Source organism: Amblyomma mixtum, chromosome 6, assembly GCF_055824585.1.
Source record: "Amblyomma mixtum isolate Tamu chromosome 6, ASM5582458v1, whole genome shotgun sequence".
In the NCBI taxonomy this organism is placed as follows: domain Eukaryota; kingdom Metazoa; phylum Arthropoda; class Arachnida; order Ixodida; family Ixodidae; genus Amblyomma; species Amblyomma mixtum.
The window spans coordinates 109,755,703-109,778,008 of record NC_143017.1 but is presented as its reverse complement, the minus strand read 5'-3'; the positions used below and the strand labels follow the sequence as shown (position 1 = coordinate 109,778,008).

At 48.2% G+C, this 22,306-nt stretch overlaps 1 protein-coding gene across 1 annotated transcript in view; it reads right to left on the bottom strand.

Annotated features, from left to right (window-relative positions):
- Nucleotides 1-8,547: 8,547 nt before the first annotated feature.
- Nucleotides 8,548-22,306, bottom strand: part of LOC149340012 (cytochrome P450 3A5-like) — a 36,712-nt gene continuing 22,953 nt past the window's right edge. Inside the window, exons 6-14 of the mRNA XM_089548755.1 lie at nt 17,667-17,907; nt 17,314-17,447; nt 15,797-15,875; nt 15,178-15,250; nt 14,783-14,891; nt 13,746-13,837; nt 13,507-13,647; nt 11,151-11,313; nt 8,548-8,845 (exon numbers count right to left, since the gene is read on the bottom strand). Coding sequence (XP_089404881.1) covers nt 8,750-8,845; nt 11,151-11,313; nt 13,507-13,647; nt 13,746-13,837; nt 14,783-14,891; nt 15,178-15,250; nt 15,797-15,875; nt 17,314-17,447; nt 17,667-17,907 — 1,128 coding nt within the window. The 3' untranslated portion in view covers nt 8,548-8,749. The remainder of the gene's footprint in view (nt 8,846-11,150; nt 11,314-13,506; nt 13,648-13,745; nt 13,838-14,782; nt 14,892-15,177; nt 15,251-15,796; nt 15,876-17,313; nt 17,448-17,666; nt 17,908-22,306) is intronic.

Genomic DNA, 22,306 nt, shown 5'->3' with positions numbered 1-22,306 from the left:
ATAGTATATAATACACAAAATACAGCGCAGCAATACAGTGAAAAACAAACAAACAAAATGCTCGTACAAAAAAACAACAAGAATATAGAATTAAACAAAAAAAAAAAGATGATGCTCCTACTTGTACAAAGTTTTCTAATGCTGTTTTGAAGCGTTGGTTGTCAGTAATGGTAGCGGTAGATGCAGGAAGGTGATTCCACTCAGCAGCTGTGCGCGGAAGAAATGACTGAAACATGGCATTGGTTTTGCAAAATGGAATTCCGACTTTGTTATTGTGATCTAGCCTTGGTGAAATGTATTGGGGAGGGGAGATCAGTTCGTGGCGAAGTGAAGGATGATAAAATATCTTGTGAAAAAGTGAGAGTCTAAGGGCTTTACGGCGAGATGCTAAAGGTGGCAGGCTGAGATTTAATTTCATTGCAGAGATGCTGGCAGTTCGGTTATAATTACATACAATAAAACGAGCAGAATTATTCTGGACCATTTCTAATGAGTGAATTAGGTTTTGTTGAAAGGGATCCCACACTGCTGCAGCATACTCTAGCTTTGAGCGGACCAGTGTCTTATATAGAAGTAGCTTTAGGGAAGAAGGTGCCTTAGAGAAATTACGTTTTAGATATCCCAGCATGCGATTAGCATTATTAATTACGTAAGAAGTGTGAATGGACCAAGTGAGGTTGCTAGTAATATGGATACCAAGATATTTGTAAGAAGAAACAGGATCTAGAGGGACATTATTAAGGTGATAGGAAGGTAGCTGGCCGGAAGTTCTTGACACACGCAGAAATTTACATTTTTTGATGTTTAATTCCATTGACCATGATTGGCACCAAATACAGATAGCGTTAAGGTCTGCTTGAAGAGAAGATATGTCATTGTCGCAAATTATTTCCCTGTAGATGACGCAATCATCTGCGAATAAATGAATGTTAGAGGAAACACAAGAGGGTAGATCATTAATGTAAATTAAAAAAGTAGAGGACCAAGTACCGACCCTTGAGGTATGCCGGACTGTACTTTACTTGGCTGCGAGGTTGAGTCATTAGCAGAAACAAATTGCGAACGGTTAAATAGAAAGCATTCGATCCAAGCAAGCAGTTTGGGATCAATGTTAAGTTGATGTAACTTAAACATTAGAAGGTTATGGCATACTTTATCAAATGCTTTCGAGAAATATAAAAATATTGATGCGGGTAGACGACGACAAAGAGCGATGGCACGAGTGGGAAGAGTAGAAGAGGACAACGAAGTTCGGACTGTGTGCTCGGTGCCGCTCGCAGCTGTTCTTGTCTATTTGTAAATATCTGTAAATATATTCTTTCCCGCAACATATTTGGTGGAGGTGCGACGACGGAGCTCCGCAGCGGCCGCCAGTTGCCTTCACTCATCATGACCCAAGACGCCGCCCAGCAAACCTCAGCCCCGGCCATGACATCACTCGTTCTTTCTCCCCCTCGTGACCCTGGGACCTTTTCTGGTACCGACAACACTGACGTCGACGACTGGATCAACATGTACGAGCGAGTGAGTACCTACAACCGCTGGGATCCGACCCTCATGCTCGCAAATGTAATATTCTATCTAAAAGACAGTGCCCGGATCTGGTATGAGACGCACGAAGACCATCTGACCAGCTGGGACGTGTGCAAAGAGAAACTCCGCGAATTGTTTGGACGGCCGCTCGGCCGAACGCTTGCCGCTAAGAAGGACCTCGCCTCCCGAGCTCAAACATCTACGGAGTCCTATGTGTCGTACATTCAAGATGTGCTGGCCCTCTGTCACAAAGTTGACGCCAACATGCCCGAGTCTGACAAAGTCGGCCACGTGTTGAAGGGAATCGCCGACGATGCCTTCAACTTGCTCGTATACAAGAACTGCACTACAGTCGACGGAATTATTAAGGAATGTCGACGCTTAGAGGAAGCCAAAAGCAGGCGTATTAGCCAGCCGTACACACGCCTCCCCAACACGGCTGCGACTTCTTCATGTGAAGACCTGCGACACCGGGAAACTCCAGCGCCCCCAGAAAATGTGACCCGCATCATCCGACGCGAGCTCGAAGCTATGTCCCCTGCCCCCCTGCATCTACATGATGGCGACAACCGCTTGCCTACCATCTCTCTGGTACAGGCTGTCGTTCGCCAAGAACTTGCAAACCTTGGTTTCCAGCCCGTCAGCCCTGTACGGTCTTCACCACCACCCGAAATCACTGCGATTGCTCCTGGACGACCTTCGTACTTCACTCCACGTCGGCGAAACCCTAACGATTGGCGGACAACCGACGACAGGCCCATTTGTTTCCATTGCCACCGCATCTCCCGCCACTGTCGAAATTATTGGTCCCGTCGCAGCACATACCGTCCTCTCAGCTCCCACCGCGACGACGAACAGCCCAGCCACTACACGCCCCCTCCAGCCCAGCACAGTGCTTCAGTCGACGGCCAGATTCCCCGCTCCAGCCGCTCCCCGTCCCCCCTGCGTCGACAGTCTCGTTCGCCCCAACGCCGTCGCTCCTCTCCTGGCCCCTACGGACGCTCGCAAGCGGAAAACTAGACGCTGCAGTGTCTGGAGGTGATGCTGCAGTACAGCCCCAGTCCCAAAATCCTCAATTAGCCCTTCGCGCACACCATAATTTGCTCGCCATTCATGTCGATGGAGTGCCTGTGCGAGCCCTGATCGATACAGGCGCGCACGTATCCGTCATGAGTTCAGCCCTACGACGCCGCCTCCGAAAAGTACTGACCCCTGCACCCAAAGCCGTTCTCCGCGTTGCCGACGGCGGAACGCCTCATGTTGTTGGACTATGCACAGCCCGTGTGACCATATCCGGCCGCCATACATCCGTTCTGTTCTCTGTTCTGGACCAGTGCCCTCATGAAGTCATTCTTGGCCTCGACTTCCTGTCTGAGCATTCAGCCCTCATTGACTGCGCCACTAATGTTGTTCAGCTTGACCTTCCTCTTTCTGCTGAGTCGCCGTCCCCAGTTATACACCGTCTTTGTGCTGTCGACTTTGTCCGTCTACCGCCTCAAGCCGCAACTTACATTTCTTTCTCATCTGTTCCCCCTGTACCTGATGGTCACTACGTAGTCACTCCGGAACTTGACGTCGCCCTGACGCGCAGCATTGCGCTTCCACACATTGTATTTACAATGTCGGCCAACCGAGCGTACCTTCCGGTCCTGAACTTTGGTTCATCCATCCAACCGCTCCCGCAAGGCATGCATCTCACTCGCCACGCGCGCCCTGCTGCCGAATGTGTGATATCAGTGGTGGACACCTGCTTACCTTCCACTCAGCAATGCCGGCTGCCTGCGGCCCCATCAACTGAGAACCCAACGGACGACTACGCCGACATGATCGCTTCTGACCTACCGCCAATGCAAGCTCGCTATCTTAGGTGTCTCTTATCATCTTTCCGCGTCATCTTCGACTTTGATAGCCGTGTTTTGGCTCGGACCTCTGTGGTGACGCATCACATAAACACCGGTGATTCCGCTCCTCTCCGCAGACGTCCGTACCGAGTGTCCAGCGCCGAACGCACCGTCATAAATCAAGAGGTGGACAAGATGCTCGCAAAAGACATCATCGAGCCCTCGTCAAGTCCTTGGGCTTCACCAGTCGTCCTGGTGAAAAAGAAGGACGGCAGCTGGCGCTTCTGCGTTGATTATCGGCACCTCAACCGCATCACAAAAAAAGACGTATATCCACTCCCAAGGATCGATGATGCATTAGACTGCCTCCACGGCGCCAAATATTTCTCTTCAATTGATCTTCGATCGGGGTACTGGCAAATTGCCGTTGATGAAAAGGACCGCGAGAAGACCGCCTTCGTGACGCCTGATGGCTTATACCAGTTTAAAGTCATGCCGTTCGGCCTCTGTAACGCCCCGGCTACCTTCGAACGAATGATGGACTCCCTTCTTCGTGGCTTTAAATGGTCCACTTGCCTCTGTTACCTAGACGATGTTGTGGTTTTCTCGCCTACTTTTGCCACGCACCTCGAGCGCCTCTCCAATATTCTGACAGTGTTTCGTAACGCCGGCCTTCAGCTGAACTCATCGAAATGCAAGTTCGGTCGTCGCCAACTCACTATTCTCGGACACCTCGTTGACGCTTCTGGTGTACGCCCAGATCCCATCAAAATTCAAGCTGTGAAGGACTTTCCTCTTCCAAGGTCGTCGAAAGATGTGCGCAGCTTTGTCGGCTTGTGCTCGTATTTTCGCCGTTTTATCAAAGATTTCGCCGGCATCGCTCGTCCCCTCACCGATCTTCTGAAGAACGACAGCCCCTTTACCTGGGGCCCTGCTCAAGAGAACTCATTTTCATCCCTCGTCCATTTGCTGACCACTCCGCCCATCTTAGCACATTTTGACCCGTCGTCTCCCACAGAGGTTCGCACGGACGCCTCCGGTTATGGCATCGGCGCCGTACTTGCCCAACGTCAACAGGGTCAAGATCGAGTCATCGCTTATGCCAGCCGCCTACTTTCAGCCGCAGAGCAAAATTACACCATTACTGAGCGCGAGTGTCTTGCCCTTGTCTGGGCAGTGGCTAAATTCAAACCCTACCTGTTCGGCCGTTCATTCGCTGTTGTCACTGATCACCACGCTCTCTGTTGGCTGTCTTCACTAAAAGATCCCACCGGTCGCCTTGGTCGCTGGGCATTGCGCCTCCAAGAATACTCATACTCCGTCGTGTACAAGTCAGGGCGCCATCACCAGGACGCTGACTGTTTATCCCGATACCCTGTGGAACCACCTGACCTAGAGGACGCTGAGACCCTGCCCAGCCTCTTAGCTATCTCCGATCTTGCCGATATTGCCAACGAACAGCGCCGCGACTCATCTTTACGTCCTATCTTTGATGGTATCCGTTCTGCAAACCGATCTCCGTCTCTGAACCTTTATGTGCTCCAGAACGGCATTTTGTATCGCCGAAACCTACGCTCCGATGGCCCTCCGCTCCTGCTCGTGATACGCCAACATCTACGCTCTTCTGTCCTTGAAGAACTGCACGACCTGCCGACAGCCGGTCACCTTGGCGTGTCCCGCACGTACGCTCGGGTGCGGCATCGCTTCTTTTGGCCTGGTCTCTATCGTTCCGTCAAGCGTTACGTGGCCGCTTGCGACCTGTGTCAACGTCGGAAAAGGCCCTCCACTTTGCCTGCCGGTCTTCTGCAACCCATCGACATACCTCCGGAACCTTTTCACCGTGTTGGCCTCAACCTTCTTGGCCCTTTTCCGACGTCCCTCTCCGGCAACAAGTGGATCGCTGTCGCAACTGATTATACGACTCTGTACGCCATCACGCGTGCTTTGCCGTCCAGCTGCGCTACCGATGTTGCCGATTTTCTTCTGCAAGACGTCATCCTTCACCACGGCGCCCCTCGTCAACTGCTCACCTACCGCTGTCGTTATTTTCTATCCAGAGTAGTTCACGACATTCTTCGTTCGTGTGACACGCAGCACCAGCTCGCGACAGCTTACCACCCACAAACCAATGGGCTTACGGAAAGGTTCAACCGCACGCTCACCGACATGTTAGCCATGTACGTATCGCCAGACCACCGAGATTGGGACGCAGCCTTGCCTTATGTGACATTTGCATATAACTCTTCCCTTCATGACAGAACAGGCTATTCTCCTTTCTACCTTTTGTTTGGTAGGCATCCCACATTGGCTTTGGACACACTCTTGCCGCCTTCTTCAGCCCCCACCACTGCTTACGCTCGGGACGCCATCTCCCAGGCCACGCTGGCGCGCCAAATAGCACGTAGTAGGCTCCAAGCCTCTCAAGTTTCCCAGAAGTCAACCTACGACCGCCGTCACCAGGCCGTCGAATTTACCCCGGGATCACTCGTTCTTCTCTGCACGCCCTCTCGCAGCGTCGGTCTCTCCGAGAAGCTCCTTTCGCACTACCGTGGCCCTTACCGTGTCGTGCGCCGTTTTACCGACGTGAACTATGAAATTGCTCCCCTTGAAACCTCGCCATCGTCCTCTGGCGCCACCACCGACATCGTCCACGTCTGTCGCCTTAAACCTTATCACGACGCCCATACGTCGCCGCCCTAACGCCGAGACGGCGTTTCAGCAGCCGGGGGTCCTGATGCGGGTAGACGACGACGACAAAGAGCGATGGCACGAGTGGGAAGAGTAGAAGAGGACAACGAAGTTCGGACTGTGTTCTCGGTGCCGCTCGCAGCTGTTCTTGTCTATTTGTAAATATCTGTAAATATATTCTTTCCCGCAACAATATACAGTCGGCAAGTGAACAGCGGTCAAGGATGACGTTTAGCTGATGCGTGAATGATACTAGTTGTGTTTCACATGAATAAGTCTTGCGGAAGCCATGTTGCGATGGTGAGAAAAATGAATTAGATTCGAGAAAGCTAGCTAGATTTGAGGCAAGGACATGTTCTCGAATTTTACATGGGATGCAAGTGAGCGAGATAGGCCGGTAGTTAAAAGGACGATGCTTGTCACCTGATTTATGGAGTGGGATCACCTTCCCTACCTTCCATTCAGCCGGCAAAGAACTTTTTTCGAGCGACTGCTGGAATATCTTTGTTAGAAAAATGGAAGAATAACAGCTCGTGTTATTCGTGTTATTGGCTAAGCTCGTGTTATTGGCTAGAGGGAAGTGATATCATCATATGGGAGCATTCCCACTGGCCAAAGGGTAGTCACATCAGGAGATCGGTAGTAACGGCACTCCTGGTAAACGCGTCAACAGCTGCACATGCCAACACAATGAATTGTGATGTTTTTTTTTTCCTTTTTTTTTCCTGCCAATTCACATACCGCAAACCTTTGTCCATGATTGTCTGCGAACTTTCGCGGGAAGGATGTGACGGCAGCAAGAGACGAGCGGTGTCTTCGTGCGAAGTGTTTTTCCCATGCCGCTTGCCTAGCTTATAATTGCCGTTAGAATCTGGATATTCCTAAAGAACTTCACTAGCGTCCCGGAAGTGCCTTGCTATGACTAGCAATTCAGATTCCTTCTGGTCGTGCACGCTTCCGATTTGTCATATTGCTCCTCCCCTGTGTTCAGTCTTCGTCTCAGCAGGTGTGCCGGCTTAGAAGTCACAGCTGTCACTGCATCGATGTAGAGAAAATATTGCTTTCACGTAGAGTTGTAAGGCCTAGCCGCAAGACTTGTCGGTAACGAAGGGCTAATGATTTCGTGCGGTATACAGGCGGGCGCACTGTAACGCGAGACGCGTGTCCAGTGCCGCTGCGTTTAGTCGTCTGTGTTGGTTTGGTTTATTGGGGTTTAACGTCCCAAAGCAACTCGGGCTATGAGGGACGCCGTAGTGAAGGGCTCCGGAAATTTTGACCACCGGGTTCTTTAATGTTCACTGACATCGCACAGTACACGGGCCTCTGTGATCAAAACCTCACTTGCATAGTTTGCTCACTTGCGAACAGGTTGCGGTGACAGATTGGGGAATGTTTACAATGCTAAGCACATCGCTGATGCGCGTCCACAGCCGCCAACTGTCAATGCGCGCGCGCCGTCGGCATAATCTGCGCATGCACACTTTCACACTGACGGCCATGGTAAGCAGCACAGTACACAGTATAGGCTATGCTAAAATTCTCTATTATAGGATAACGCTTTTCAGTGACATCTGGTTCCTATCGCAAATAAACGGTTTTAGCTTATCTTAGAAGCCTAATTTGGAATGACGAATTGATGTTCACAATCATCTAATAATTTACTCAGGACGCATTTCCAGAACAGATAATCTAGGATAGCTGTTCGTTTCTTTTTGTGTCAGCTGTGCCAGACTTTCGGTAGCGCAACTATTCATGGAGAAATCAGTTATGGTTTAATGTAACTGCTGAATCGTCGGCTGACGAGGTGCATGTGTGCTAAAGTTTGCGCAGTTGTTGTTTGGCTAATCTGAAATGTCCGGGCAGCAAGCCAGCTTAGCAAGCACTCGATCTTACCTTGCTTCATCCTCAACTCCCTGCAGCGAGACGCAATGAACTCTTCGCAAAAATGAGCGCCATGTAGTTTAGGCGAACGATATGACGCTGAATGGTTTATGTTGGCAGGTAAGGATTTTACTGTGTTGCTCTGAGGGACTATTTTTTTCCCTTATAAACGGCATGTGTGCTGATTGGCCATGCGAGATGGTACAACGTTGCCGACAGCGATCTGGGTTTTATTTTCACATGTCACCTGAAGGGAGGTGCCTGAAATCCTGTCCTGCCTGAGACTGCTTTTGGCGCGTGCCCTTCTGCGGAAGTTTTTTTTTTCTTTATAGACAGTTTTCACGTGACGTCACGGGCGCCATCTTTGGGTACTGTGGCTAGCTTCCACAGTGTACGCGGGAACCGGCTGGTGATGGGCGGGTTAACAAATCGCCAAGGCTTTCGCTGCGCTTTCGGGATGGCGGCCGCTGTGACGTCGGTGAAAACTATGTATAGTGCATTTTGAGCATGCTCCGTGGACTGTGCCAGTGAACGGTAATTTTAGTAGTGTGGGGTTATGGCTAATTTGAGGTCTGAAAACAGATTGCAACTACAAACTCACTACCACGCTGTCAGACCTTGTGCTGAATAAATACAATACAGTGCAATAGCTGCCGCTTGTGCGGTTTGGTCGCCAGTCCTGCCTTCTCTATAAAATGGTGGAATCGATGTTTTGTACTGCAGTCTCCCAGTCATGTCGAGGCGAGATGACACTGCCGAAGTATTCTCGGGGGTGTCTAGAATGCAGCTTCTGCCGGTGTCCTTCCTTAAGCTTGCTCTTCTGTTGGAAGTGGTGAGAATTTGATCCAGGGACCCTCACGAGGTTCGCAGACCATCGAGTAGAAGCGAAGGTCCATTGTCTCCTGAAACCGATTGGCAGGGCGATGTCAACAAACAAGGAAAGACAGCACTGCTGAATAATCCAGCAGCCTGACTATGCCCACTGCATGACAAAAGCCTCTCCCATATATCTCCATTAACCTTGTCCTGTGCCAGCTGCGACCACTCTATCCCGCAAACTTCTTAATCTCGATCATCCACCAACCTAACTTTGCCTTCTTATGTCTTGCACAAGCCCATTTTCTCTTGATTTCTACTATGATATCATTACCATGTGTTTGTTCCCTGTCCCACATGCCTTCTTCCTGTCTCCTGACGTTACACCTACAATTTTCCCTAGTAGCACAGATTGCTGCTGGAACATTGCAGCAATGTTACCTATTTAGGCTGCATTAACGTGGCTAGTGTCCTCCTTTGGCAATATCAAGACAACATACGTGAAAAACATGGCTGCTACATTGTGTCCACATATGTACAACATTGCTGCAACGTTGCCACAATGTTTCATAACATCAATGTAACAATCTTGAAAATTTTAGCAACCCTGCACAAGCATGCAGGCCTGCCAATTGGTAAGCTTCACAACATATCATAACGCTTTTCGAGGACCAACGAGAGCGACAGACACTTGAGCTCCACAATACAGTACAACATGCAACTCATACACTCACCTCCGAGCGAATAACTTAGAGTCAAGCTTATATAGCCGTTCCTGAAGGGTGTCCCAAGGGTGACAGTGGCGAATAGGTAATAAACAAAGCTTTGCGACATATTAATCGAGCTGTGCATGCAATTTATAGCAGGCGCAACAGAAGAGGTTTAGTTGCAAGGTACTGCTATAGTTGAAAAAAATGTTTACTGTAGCAAGTCAGAAAACTTCTGGAACTCTGTACTTGAAATATATTTGTAATGTTGCTTTATTGTTATGATTCAAGCATTATAATAACGTTCATCAGGCTGTATTGCCTCAACGTTGCTTCTCGATGTTGTTCCAAAGATGGCAGATGGTATGTTATCCTAACGAATTTCTGAGCATTTGGCTGCAATGTTAGCAGAGAGTGTCATCCTGACCAACTTATGGACATGTTGCTGTAACGTCGGAGTATGTTGCACAACGTTATAAAACATTGGCGACATTGCCATAACGTTCTGGAGACATTTTGTGCTACTAGGAAAGAAGCTAGCTATGGAAAGAAATTTCTTTCCATAGCTAGCTGCGTTGTCCTCTATTTAAGTAGAACCATTTTCTTTAGCCTTCACGTATCTGCCGCATAGATGAGTACCGGTGAGATACAGGTGTTATATAACACGTTATATGAAGTAAGGTATTCTGCGCAGGCATATGCAGAACTGAACGTTGAAGGAGTCATGCCTAACGACGATCGAATTATTAGGGTACTAGTGATCTGATATGCAGGTCAATTTTCATCACTGCTAACAACGGCGTGGTGTTTTGCTGTGCCAGTTATCCGTCTCTTGCATTCTGAACCTAATTGTGATCGGACAACCTATACAGGCCAGCACAGTATAACAATAAAACCTTGTTAATTCGACCCCCGTTTATTCTGAATACTGGATAGTTCAGAAGCCCCGTTCAGTCCTTTCAGGAGTATGTACTTCATTTCTATGCCATTAAACTCGCGTTATTTCGGAGCCATCGACAGCCCTTCGGTTAGTTCGGACAGGCGGCGGGGATCGCAGCTGCACAGGGCGCCAGAAATGTAGATGATGGTTAATGAGCAAATCAAAAGTCAGGCCACCATAGAATGAGTAGAGCTGGTGTTCAACCGAAATGCAAAGGCGCCGTGCTCATCGCCATGATCATGAGCCGACGAGGTACGCCAGGATGCTTCTTTGTTTTGTGATGCGCTCTGCCATTTTCTTCTGCGTTTTCATTTCGTTGGCGCACCGTGCTGTCAGCGTTCTACGTGTTATCGCGGAGCCTGCAGTCGTTTTACATTACTCCGCTTGCGTTTACGCAGCGTGTTTTTTATCGCGGTCTGCGCGTGTTTGAGAAGGGGGAGGCGTTTGTTGCCCTGATTGCCGTAGAGGACATGTGTTGGTTCGTCCCACACTGTGCACGCACTGCATTATTAGGCAAAACTGCGAAAAATCGTTATTGCGATGTAAATTTCTTGCAAGAAGCAACCAACAATTACTGACTTTTTCCAAGGAATAAAAGTGCGTTGATGTAGGGCTTTCTTTAGGTCGCCCCGATAATTTGACACTTGGTTAATTCGGATATTTTCATCGGTCGCGTGAAATCCGAGTCAACAGCTTTTTGCTGTATTCGCAAGGGCTGCGCAAAGAAGGTGAAGCCATGCTCGCCTTCTGGGAAGGTCCCGTCTCAAGGCGGAAGCGCTCCACGATGCGACCCACAGTGTAGATGATCTCGATGAGTGCCAGCCTCTTGCCGATACAGTTGCGCGGGCCCTGGCCGAAAGGCTGGTACGCCATGCCGTGCTGCAGGGCCACGTTCTCGGGCAGAAACCTGCACGCGGCAGTCGCAGAGCGTCACGTGTCTGTAGCTGCAATGAGCAGGAATAGAACCTCCACAAAGCACGCGACACATATTCGAAAGTGAGATCGTTCCTTGCTGGCCAGAGCCTCTGGTTTTGTCTTTTCCTTTCTTTTTAATGTAATCTGAATACAAAACGTCTCCAAAACTGCTGTTTATCCCACATGTGCGCCAACCAATCTCGTACCTTTTTGCCAACAGTAACCAATCGACTGCAGAAAAAAAAAACATTGAAACCAATTGGAATGTCCAATTGGTTCCAGTTGTGTTTTTAGTCACCCGACCAAGTGGACCCAATTGTATTCAACTGGGCCAACCAATTGGACCCATTAGGCCAGGCACATATTTCACCCAGAAAATATTCACAAAATATAACTCACAACTAGGTTTCGCAAAGTACGCAGTGTGAGAAATATTTCTATAGTAGGATACAACTTAAAAAAAAAACAGCAGTTGCTAACACTGGGCCAGGGTCCGCGGCGTCCTGTATTACTCCGCTGGCCAATAGCAACTGTAAACGAAATCAGCTTTTTAATGTCTGACTATGTCAAACAATCCACGTATCAAAATTCTAGAGCTCATAATTTTTTTTCCTTGTGATAAGCTTCTTTCTTACGTAACAAGAAGCGTTTAAGCAGCGGACGACTTTTTTGTCGTGTGAGAATTCTGTGCGCGAAGGCTGAATGTAGGCGGAGCTTCACTGCAGACAGGTTGTATCCGACTATAAAACTTAAAATATCATAATGTGCAAAAGGAAAGCTGATTTGTGAGGACTGCAGGGAGACACTGTGCCTGGTGCCAATCAGCATTTTTCTAAGGAATTTAGCATGTTTTTAGGCAAATCAAGGCCAACAGGCAAAGATACATCACACACAAGTAACACTACACATTCAGGCACTACTAGCATATATTAGCTGATTATGCACGTCCAGAGAACAAGGCCCTCTTGTTCCAGTGGCGCTTGTCCACTGAGCGCAGTTATTTAATATCGACCGCAGTGGTGGTGCAGATGGTGAATACAATTTAGTAGGTTAAGCTGCTGATAGCTCTTATTATAAGAACCATATTAGTTCTGCCTGTATGTCAAATGTGCAAACATTCATTGGATACATTAGGTGTGGCCGCCGCGGTGGCTCAGTGGTTATGCTCGGCTGCTGACCCGAAAGACACAGGTTCGATCCCGGCCGCGGTGGCTGGAATTTCTTTGGAGGAGAAATTCCAGAGGCCCGTGTACTGTGCGATGTCAGTGCACGTTAAAAAACCCCAGGTGGTCGAAATTTCCGGAGCCCTCCACTACGGCGTCTCTCATAGCCTTAGTCGCTTTGGGACGTTAAACTCCATAAACCATAAACCAGCAATGAGTAAGTCCAACTGGGTGCTCATCATTCTGAAACCCAACTGGTCCATTTGGATAGCCCATCTGGATCATCGGACCGTCATTTCAATTGGAACCAGTTGGAAACTGGATTTGTCCAATTGGAGCCAGATGAAACCAGTTGGAAATCCAATTGGTTCCAGAGGTTCTTTTTTTTTTACTGGGACGGGACTGGTTTCTTTACCGTATAGCGGGGCATGAGTAATGTAAGAAGAACCCTCGTGGCCACCTTCCGAGACCTTTTGGCCTTTATGGGTGCCGTAAAGGCTCCATTGTACGGCTGAGAAGCAAACCCCCTGGAATGGTTACTTTTGGTAAAGACAGCCTCATACTTTCAGCTTATCTCTGGCAGCTGCCTGATGCGGCATTAGATAATGCGGACGGCTGAAAGAAAGTCGCCGACGCTTCTTCCCGCGCGCCGCTGGACATGTGGTCCAGCTTGGTGGGCGACTTCGAGGATCGGTTCCTAAGCTGCCATCCTGAGGGCGACTGCGCCATCGCCGAGTCACGGCACAACGCAGATGATTTCTTGCAGTCGTCGCGCCTATGCTGTGGCATCATGATTCTGACAAAATGAAGCGCGCGTGCTCATCGTGAAGCCTTCCTCCATGCTTCGAAGCAAGAGGAGCCATCGCCTTCATCGGTGGCCTGCTTATTCATTGCGTGTCTATGTAGCCGGGTATCTACAATCACGACGCCGGAGCACATAACCCCAAGACAATCTGTAAATCTTGCAAGCTTGATTTTTCACCTTTTTTATTCAAAAAAGGAGTTGGGCAGCACGCCCTCACCTGTCAGGGTCAAAGCGTTGAGGCTCAGACCACGCCTTGGGGTCCTTCTGCACCACCATGGTTGGGGACATGATGCTTAGGCCGGCCCGGTACTGAACGCCCTTGTATTCGAAGTCCTCACGCGCTGATCGCGTCGTGAACCTGCGGAACAGAGTGAATATAAGGTACATCGACGCTGCCTCATGTCCTTGCACAACGTCCTATGTGGCTTCCCAAGTGGAGCTGACAGATGTACGCACGCGACGACCACGGGGAAGATTCGTAGCGTTTCGTCCACCACGCAGGACAGGTACTTGAGGCCTTGCGTCACCGCCGTGTAGTCGAGGGTGCCCTGCAGCGGTGGTATAGAAGTGACAACCGCTCTACCTTACGCCGCGAATATGCCGTGTGCGATGCTACGTGCGACAGTTTCGGGAAATGCACGCACATGTTCGGCGCCATCGAGAGAAAAAAAAAAAGAAGGCTGGTAGCTCTGCGATAGTGCTTCCTTTATTCTGATTCTACTATCCTTCGGGGCGAGCGCTAAGGGATATGCCCTGAAATCAGTGTGCGATTATATTCACAATTATATAATTTAATCTAATAGATTCCTCTGCTGTAATGTGAATGCAGTACTTTTTAAACCAAACCAACTACTTTTTCTTTTCCGTATTTTTTATTTTGTACAAATTCTAGCTCTAAGCCTCAAAATTGTAAAAATACTCCACTCCTTGTACATGAGTGCGTTTGTATCCGCTATGCACCTTGGCCAATCCCCCGCCGTGGGTATGTGCCATTAAGACTAAGGACATCATCGTAACCATCATTAGTGCAGGAAACATATAGGCCAGCCATGTGGCAGCTGCGTTCGTGTCAGAATCGTTGGATATAAATGAACTAGAAAGAACCTGTTATGACGCCGGCTTGTTCTTGGCGTCGTGCCCGCACCAGCACGTCCACAGCAAGGGTGGCAAAAGACATCGACTGATGTATTTATGTAGCAAATTTCCTGGGCTGACGGGGTATATATATTCGCGTGATGCTTAGAACGTCGCTGAAAAGGAAAGAACCTTTGCCCTTGCGTTAATGGCGTTGACAGGAGGGGTTCGGTGTCAGAACACCCCCCCCCAAAAAAAAAAAATAAAAAAAATTTCTAATGTACTGATTTTACGTAATGTTCAGTTTGTAGAGTAACTCACAGAAGTTTCATATATTTCCGCGAACATGTTTTAATAGCGAGGCGGTTTTACGGCGGTTTTAATATCGAAGAGGATAGACAACAAGCGTAAACACTCACGTATTTTTCTCTCACTTGCTTCACTTCCTCTCTTACTTTTTCCTGGATGTCGGGGTGTTTCGCGAGCATATGGCACACGAAACTGAGCGCCACGGAGGTGGTTCCGAAGCTGAAACGAGAAACAGCAAAATAAAGCCACAAGCACGTGTGTGTGTACACGCGCAGCTGCATGATTTCTTTCCCCTAAGAAAACGGGAAGCAAACTCCCCTTTCTGTACAGCCCGGGTTTTGTAGTTTGTATGCGTGAAAACCACAATGACTCACACTTTTCAGCTATGGGATTAAATGCCTTGTTTTTTTTTTTCCTAGATGGGTACCTGAATGTGTAATGAAATAGAGGAACTGGAAAGCGCTCACCAACAACGCGTGCTGCGCTGGGAAATTCAATATCTTACCCGGCAATTAGAAGCATCCCAGTGTTGACAGAAATCTCCGTTGGTGTCATCTTTTTTTCGACCTTGAAGACACCTGGAACAGTTTCGCGCGAGCGGCATTCTTCATTTTCGGTCCTTCCTTTGCAGTATTTTTTATTTCTTCTGTGTACATGTGCGTGGCACTCTCAAGAAAAAAAAAACTAATACATTATCAGATGCATTGGACAAAAATACTCTAGAAGTTTTTAAATGACGCTGGCCATAAGGGTCAGTGGCAGAAACTCATTCATTCAAATCCGTGACTGCGGTGAAGCAGTTGCCGGCAGGTCACGTTAAGGCTGATTCCACCTTTACGTAAACACCACCACCACCATAACGCAACCATATTTTGATATGATAAACTCAAGCTCATAGCCTCAGGGCACTCGTGAAGCACGCTGCGCAACTTTTTCATATGTGGAAGGACGAAGGGGCCTCCGTTACTCGAGGCTTGCATGCTTGCACAGCGGCGCAGCAAGGCTGCGCCCTCTACCGTGTACAGAAATCTACTCCCCTAACGACGGCAATTCACTCAAAGTTTTCTTCAGTGCCACTATACAGATTGACGTGGTAGGGCGCTCAATATGAACGGTGAACATACCATCAGTCACTTCACTTCGAGCTGCTTCGTCTTCGGTTTCAGCATCCAACAGTATCTGCAAGATGTCTTTTCTTCCGTTCTGAAAGAAAATGACGGTGTTATTATGAATGCGGCTCTTCCCACGCCGTATACTATAGCTCGGCAGTGGCAAGCCTAAGCGTGAACTAATGGCCGATGGTACTTACGACGAGCAATATATTTTTATAAAGAGAGCGCATGAACACGTGACCCATACCCATGTCGTAGATTTTGGATTCGTTTTATGGGGTTTAAAGCCTCAAATTTACTCCGGCAATGAGGGGCGCAATAGTGGAGGGCTCCAAGTAAGTTCGCCTACCTGCGGTTTTTTTAATGTGCTCTGACATCGCACAGTACACGTTCCTCAAGAATTTCGCCCCCATCGAAGTGCGACCGTCGTGGCCGGGATCGAACCCGCGTCCTTCGGGTCAGCAGACAAGCACAATAATCCCTGAGCCACCGCGACGCGTCCTATGCATTAAATTCATCTCATAAATAGATATAGTGAAAAAACACGCAGGTGATTTTACATCCCGCACGTGTCAAATCGAAAAAAACACCTCTCCTCGGCGAGAATATGGGCGTCTATTCTGCACATGTCAAAGCGCGTGCTGAATAAGCAGTGGCAAAGTGTCAATATAGTCAGTTGTAAGTCAGTGCCCTACCTGTGCCGGCGTCTTGGCGCTCTTCAGATAATGTTGGACCAACTTGCCAAAGCTTACACTTTGTCCTAAAATTACTACCTTATTACTAATGTATTCTACCTTTGAGGGATTTCCTTAAAACATGGGACTAATAGTACTCATGGGGCTGTTAAGGAATAATGAAGACGGAGTGAAGAGCAACTTGGCTGGTCAGGGGACAAAAACCTTGTCTAGAATGTCCGTCATATCACATTTTCTTTTTCTTGCAAAATAATTGAGCTATGAAAAACGGGGAATTGATCGGGTAACAGCTTTGCTCGCGCGATTGGGCCACTGCGAGGGGTAAGTCTGGATGACCTTGTCCGCGGTAGGCCGCTGCTGATGCTCAGAACTTCTTGATTGGAAGGCATGAAAGATACAATATAAAAAAAAATCTGTCGGTAAAGAGATGCGAATATGGGTCAAGAGAGTAGCGGAAAACCAGCTCAGATTCAATCGGACATGTCCCATCTGTAAGTAAATATAGTCAATAGGTAACTCTAAACTATGTCTCTGGCAGGCACCCCTATAGGCTGTCGTGTGCAATGCCGATCCGTGTCTGAAGCTGGTGCATCATATTCCCAAACACCCTGATTTCTGTACGCTTTGCTGGTTAATGGCCACAGAGTGAATAGTGGAGCCTGGAAGTCTGGCAGTTTGCTACAATAGCCACAACAGAATTGGAAGGCCAGAATTGAATTGTAGCCTACAATCAGTTTCTTTCAAATACCCTTCCGACGACTTTCACCGTTAGCTTCCAAGTCTGAAGGGCCTGGAACAGTCTATTGCGCGCGACCAGAAAAGAGCGCTGCTTACGGGCAGCGGGTTCTTGCGCCTGAGGTCTATGGCCTTGTAGGCGAGCTTCGAAAAACGGTCGTAGGTGAAGCTGCCGATCTTGCTGTTCAGCCACAGGAACGGCGCCACCACGCTGTTCAAGGTAGTCGAGCTCTCTGCGAGGAGAACGTGCTCATTATGACCGGTGAAAAGAATAAAACCCCCCTCGAGCGCACACAAACCCAGAAAGATCATTCGCGCATCAGCAAGTCCCGCAATTTTCGGTATACACTCCATACTCAGTGTTTAAACCGTACAGCTCAATTTTGGTACTGTAAACGACTACGCAGGGTCGCGACTCGCAACGTCATGGCGGTGAAAGGTACGGCACTCACGGGCGATCATGTGCATGGGGCCTGTCATGGTGCCCGGCAGCACCCTGGTGGCCATGCGGAACAGCGGGTGCATGGTCTCTTCCTGGAAGCGGTTGGCGATGCCGAAGCTCCCGTGGCAGATGTACTCCATGGCCAGTGGCTTGAACAGCGCGTACGCGGCCACCTCCTTCTCGCCGCCGGCGCCCTTCTCGGCCACGAGGTCCAGGAAGCGGTCGCATGCCTCGTCCAGGTGAGGGAACACCTGCGCCGCCATTGTATCATCAAAGACTGCTGGTATTATCGAAACATAGATTTTTTTTTGAGCTAACGACTTCGTCACCGGTGGTGGGTAGAAAACAGTTAAGACGTATTCGGTAGCAAGCTCGTTAGCCGCGATCTAATAGTTGACTATTACATTTCACTGCCTCATTGATATCACATATTTTTAACTGCCCGTTAGTAACAGACCGGTCAGTTTTATTTTGCGAACATACGATCCTTCGTTGACGCTGCAGAGCTAGAAATTCTGGCTCTCCAGAACCGCAAAAACAAATTTTGCTGCCGAAGCATGCACGGAGACATTCCCACAAGCACACGTCACTGGGCGGCAGGCGTATCGCGTGTTATTTTCCCGCTCGCTGCTACTATCTGGGTGCCGTGAAAACGAGCACGTGGCAAGGACGCGGCCACCTGTCATGGCCTTGTGGTGTAGCTTTGCATATATTTGGTTTATCTGAGTTTAACGTCCCAAAGCAACTCAGGCTATGAGAGACGCCGTAGCGAAGGGCTCCGGAAATTTCGACCACCTGTGGTTCTTTAACATGCACTGACATCGCACAGTGCACGGGCCTCTAGAATTTCGCCTTCATAGATAGAAATTCGGCCGCCGCGGCGGGGATCGAACTCTGTATACATTTTACTGCGGAAGAACAAATTGTGGCCCTCATTTGCGCCTGATGCCTAGTTTCTGGCTTTGTCACTAAATAGCCAGATAAGCTGAGTTGCTTAGTTTGTAAGGTTTAACGTCCCAAAGTGACTCACTCTATGAAGGACGTTGTAGTGGAGTGCTTCGGATAATTTCGATCACCTGTAATTTTTGCCATGCAATGACATCGAACTGTACACGGGCCTCTATAGCTTATCGCCTCCATTGAAATGCGATCGCCGCTGCTGGGATCGAACTCGAGTCTTTCGGTTCAGCAGCCAAGCACTATAACCACTTATCCACCGTAAAGGCTAACCAGAGAAACTAAGTGAATACACGCGCCAAGCGTGCGTAGCATTTATTGTTATTATTATTTTTTTTGGTGAGGCGGAGGTTCCACGCGACGTTGCTACGCCGTTTTCGAACTATATATAGCGTCGTTGTGTTTTCTCCATGGTGTTTTTTATTCCTGTCTTGGTGGTCGTGAGTCTCCTCTTTTCTTTCTTCTTGCGAAGTAAACATTCATTCTGTTTTTTATCAGAGACGAGGCATTTGCGAAGAAGCACAACCCTATGCCCTGTTCGATAGCGCAGTACGAGTCCTTTAGGATATCTAAAATAATAAGTGAAATTAATGAGCTCTAATTTCAGGACCTTAAAGCAATCGAGTAGTGAAAAAGTCACAAACTCGTGGGCATGCACTTGGACCAGAGAACAGACAGCATACAAGTACTCCGTGGGTGCTGCCGTTCAATTTTCATTTTGATCCCTTTTTCCTTACACCAGTAGTATTGTACAGACAGACACCCAAACATATACCGACTTACTTACTCTTTTTTTTTTATGCGTTGCTTCACTGGAATAAAAATACGTAAGTACTTGACTAGTCACACTTAAAGTCAACGACTGTCCCTTTGTGTAGTACTATACTGACGCAGTATCATTACTTTTGTGAAAATATTTCTGTACAGCGCGTTTTGATGCTACAAAGCGTCAAAGCTTCTAGAGTTTTGTAGAATTTTATAGGCTTCTTTAATTGTCGTATAACTACGCTTGGCTGCACGCTGGTGATTCACTTATTCAGAACCTACTCCACCCTGGGGTGGTCATCTCTAAATATGTATGGGACAACATCAAAGCCCGAAACAACTGTCGAAGAAGCCCATTCTGTCGAAGTGAGTTGCAGACTGGCCCTATGTTGTCACTCACATACAGGGGTCAGCGAGTAAGTACACCCAACGGAGCTAGGCGGGAAGCTGCCGGAAAAACAGAACCCGCCTAAAAGTGGAGCAGCATTTTCGCCTGACGAAGGCTCTACGCCGTACTCCATCTTTTTTTTTCCGAAGCTCGTTGCTCAAAATCGGCACTGCAGCTGTAGCGGACGTCTTCTACAATCCGGTTGGGAATGGGGAGGACAGGGGGTACTTCAAGCTTCAATATTCACCTGCACTATGTACGAGAGGAACATTGAGAATGAAAATTTAGTTATGAAGCTGCCTACGGCAGTCCAGAAGTAGAGTGGTGAGGTGGCATAGTTAATGCCTGTAGATATCCAACTGGCTTGCAAAATTATTGCAGGCAGACATGCAGCGCATGTTTTGCATTGCTAATTGCGAATAGGTTCTCAGCTGCCAGCCACTATGCCGACGTGGTTTCCTGATAAGATTAACGTTGCCTTACGACATGCTTTTGTTCCGGTCGGACTTCCGGAGGAGAGATAACGTTGACAGATATGCCGGGTGAAAGTTTGTGATGAACTCTGTCTTCTCAGCACGTGCAGACCTATTGTTTGCATGCTCGCATACATTACCTATGGTGCCGGCGGCTAGACGACAGATAGCGGTGGCCTCAATCTGAAGTGGTCTATTGCCATGCCTGATCTGCACAACGCACGTGTACCTTTGGTTTCCAGGGAAGCAGTAAGTTCAGGCCATGAATATCGAAGGCAAACGGCGCCTGCTTGTCTTCGTGTTCTCTTGTGCGTCTCATTCCTTCCGCTGATATCAGGATTATTCGAAATGAACGCACAAGTGCCACGTGCCGAAGTTTTGACTCGACATTATATTTTGCGGGAGTCGCAAAACTTTGCATCATAAAAGTGTAACAACTGCACTGGAAAAGTTGCCGTTCCTGCCATCAGATGCTGCTAGTACACTGCTCTAGAACCTAGAGCAATGTACTGCTAGCAAGCAAGACAGCTTTTCCTCCATGGCTTAGACTGCTTCGAGCCGTCTTTTGGCAATAGCTCTATGCTTTTGGCGATAGATGTATGAATGAATGGATCAATAAGGCTGAACTCTTTAAATTGGGCGATTGCTCACGCCATCTAGCCATGACTCGTGAAATTTTACTTTCGCTTTGATTTTAACCACCAATCAGATAACTTTCGCTTGGTTATTCCTACCCGCTTAAAATCTATTTTTCTGACTTTCGCTAGTCTGAGAACGATGGGCGCGCAGGAACACGCTATTTGCTTCGTTTCGCGAGTAGTTTGCCGGCACACTCAGACGTTGTTAGGCTGCAAAAACATATCTTAGGAGCTCTGTTACGTGTATGTTTGCACGCTGACAAGATAGAAGAGGCGGTACAGAGAGAGCACGAGGACAGGAAGTTTGCACGCTGTGTAGTGGCGCGTTCACAGGACTAGGACAGCTTAGTTATTATCAGGAACCAAACCTCTACTTCTAAAACAGATAATCTGTGTTGACCTATGTAAGTACGATGTGCTCTTTGCTAACAACGGTACCAGAGAACACGGCTAACGGAAACTCGAGTTTTTTGCGTGAATGTGCCTGTAATGTCAGGCGTTATTACAGCATGCGTGTATAGGGATTTGTTAGCGGGAAGGGGGTAAGGGGACAGCGATATAGCGGTTTACTCGAACTCCATTTCGTTATAATTCTTTTCGCGCTTCATCACTGCCCCAATTCGTCGCTGCGGCTGGAAATGTGCACTCAGACGGGCGGATGGTAGGGACCGAATAATCCACTGCTTACTAATAAGAGAGACGTGGTTGCCGCGAGAAAATAGCGTGCGGGGAAGGCAATCTCATATACAGTTCTCAGTTTCCACCTGTAAAAAGGATCACAAATTTATAATCATGTCTAAATTCGCACGTTGTATCGGAAATTGATGACCACGAAAATTATATTCATGAGCGCACAAAGACGCAGAATGGGTGTCAGCTTTCGTGGTTCAAACTCATGCGACAGTGCGAACGTTTCTAACGTGTTTTCTACGCCAGCCGCATGACAGTCGCGAAGCCTTGCTTACCCGGGGTGCTAAATGCAAAAAAAAAAACAAAAAAAAATCGCCCTTCTAGCTTATTCATTCATCCGTTGTGAAAGTCTCCAACGTCGATGTTATCAATTTAAAATTTTCTCGATTTATAAGTGCTTCTGCGCCGTGCACCGCTCCGCATTCATGCCAGCTGTTTTCACGCGCCAGACTGCCCTTCCTTCCTTAAAGAGACAGTGAGGAGAGCTCTCTCAATATTTTTTTTTGTAGTAAAATTTGATAGTTCGGCATTTCATGGCTTTGTTGCCACTTGGCAGGCAGCGAAAGATACATTTATTTCCAAGAAATTTGGATTCGAAGTTGAAAAAGTTTTTCCCGCCGCTCTGATTCAAACTTGGGACTCTCTTATGACGACACAGGGCTAAGTGACGTGAAACATGACGTGCATATGACGTAACGCAGGCTCCGTGATTTCTGACGGCCAGCAGAGCGGCCTAGCA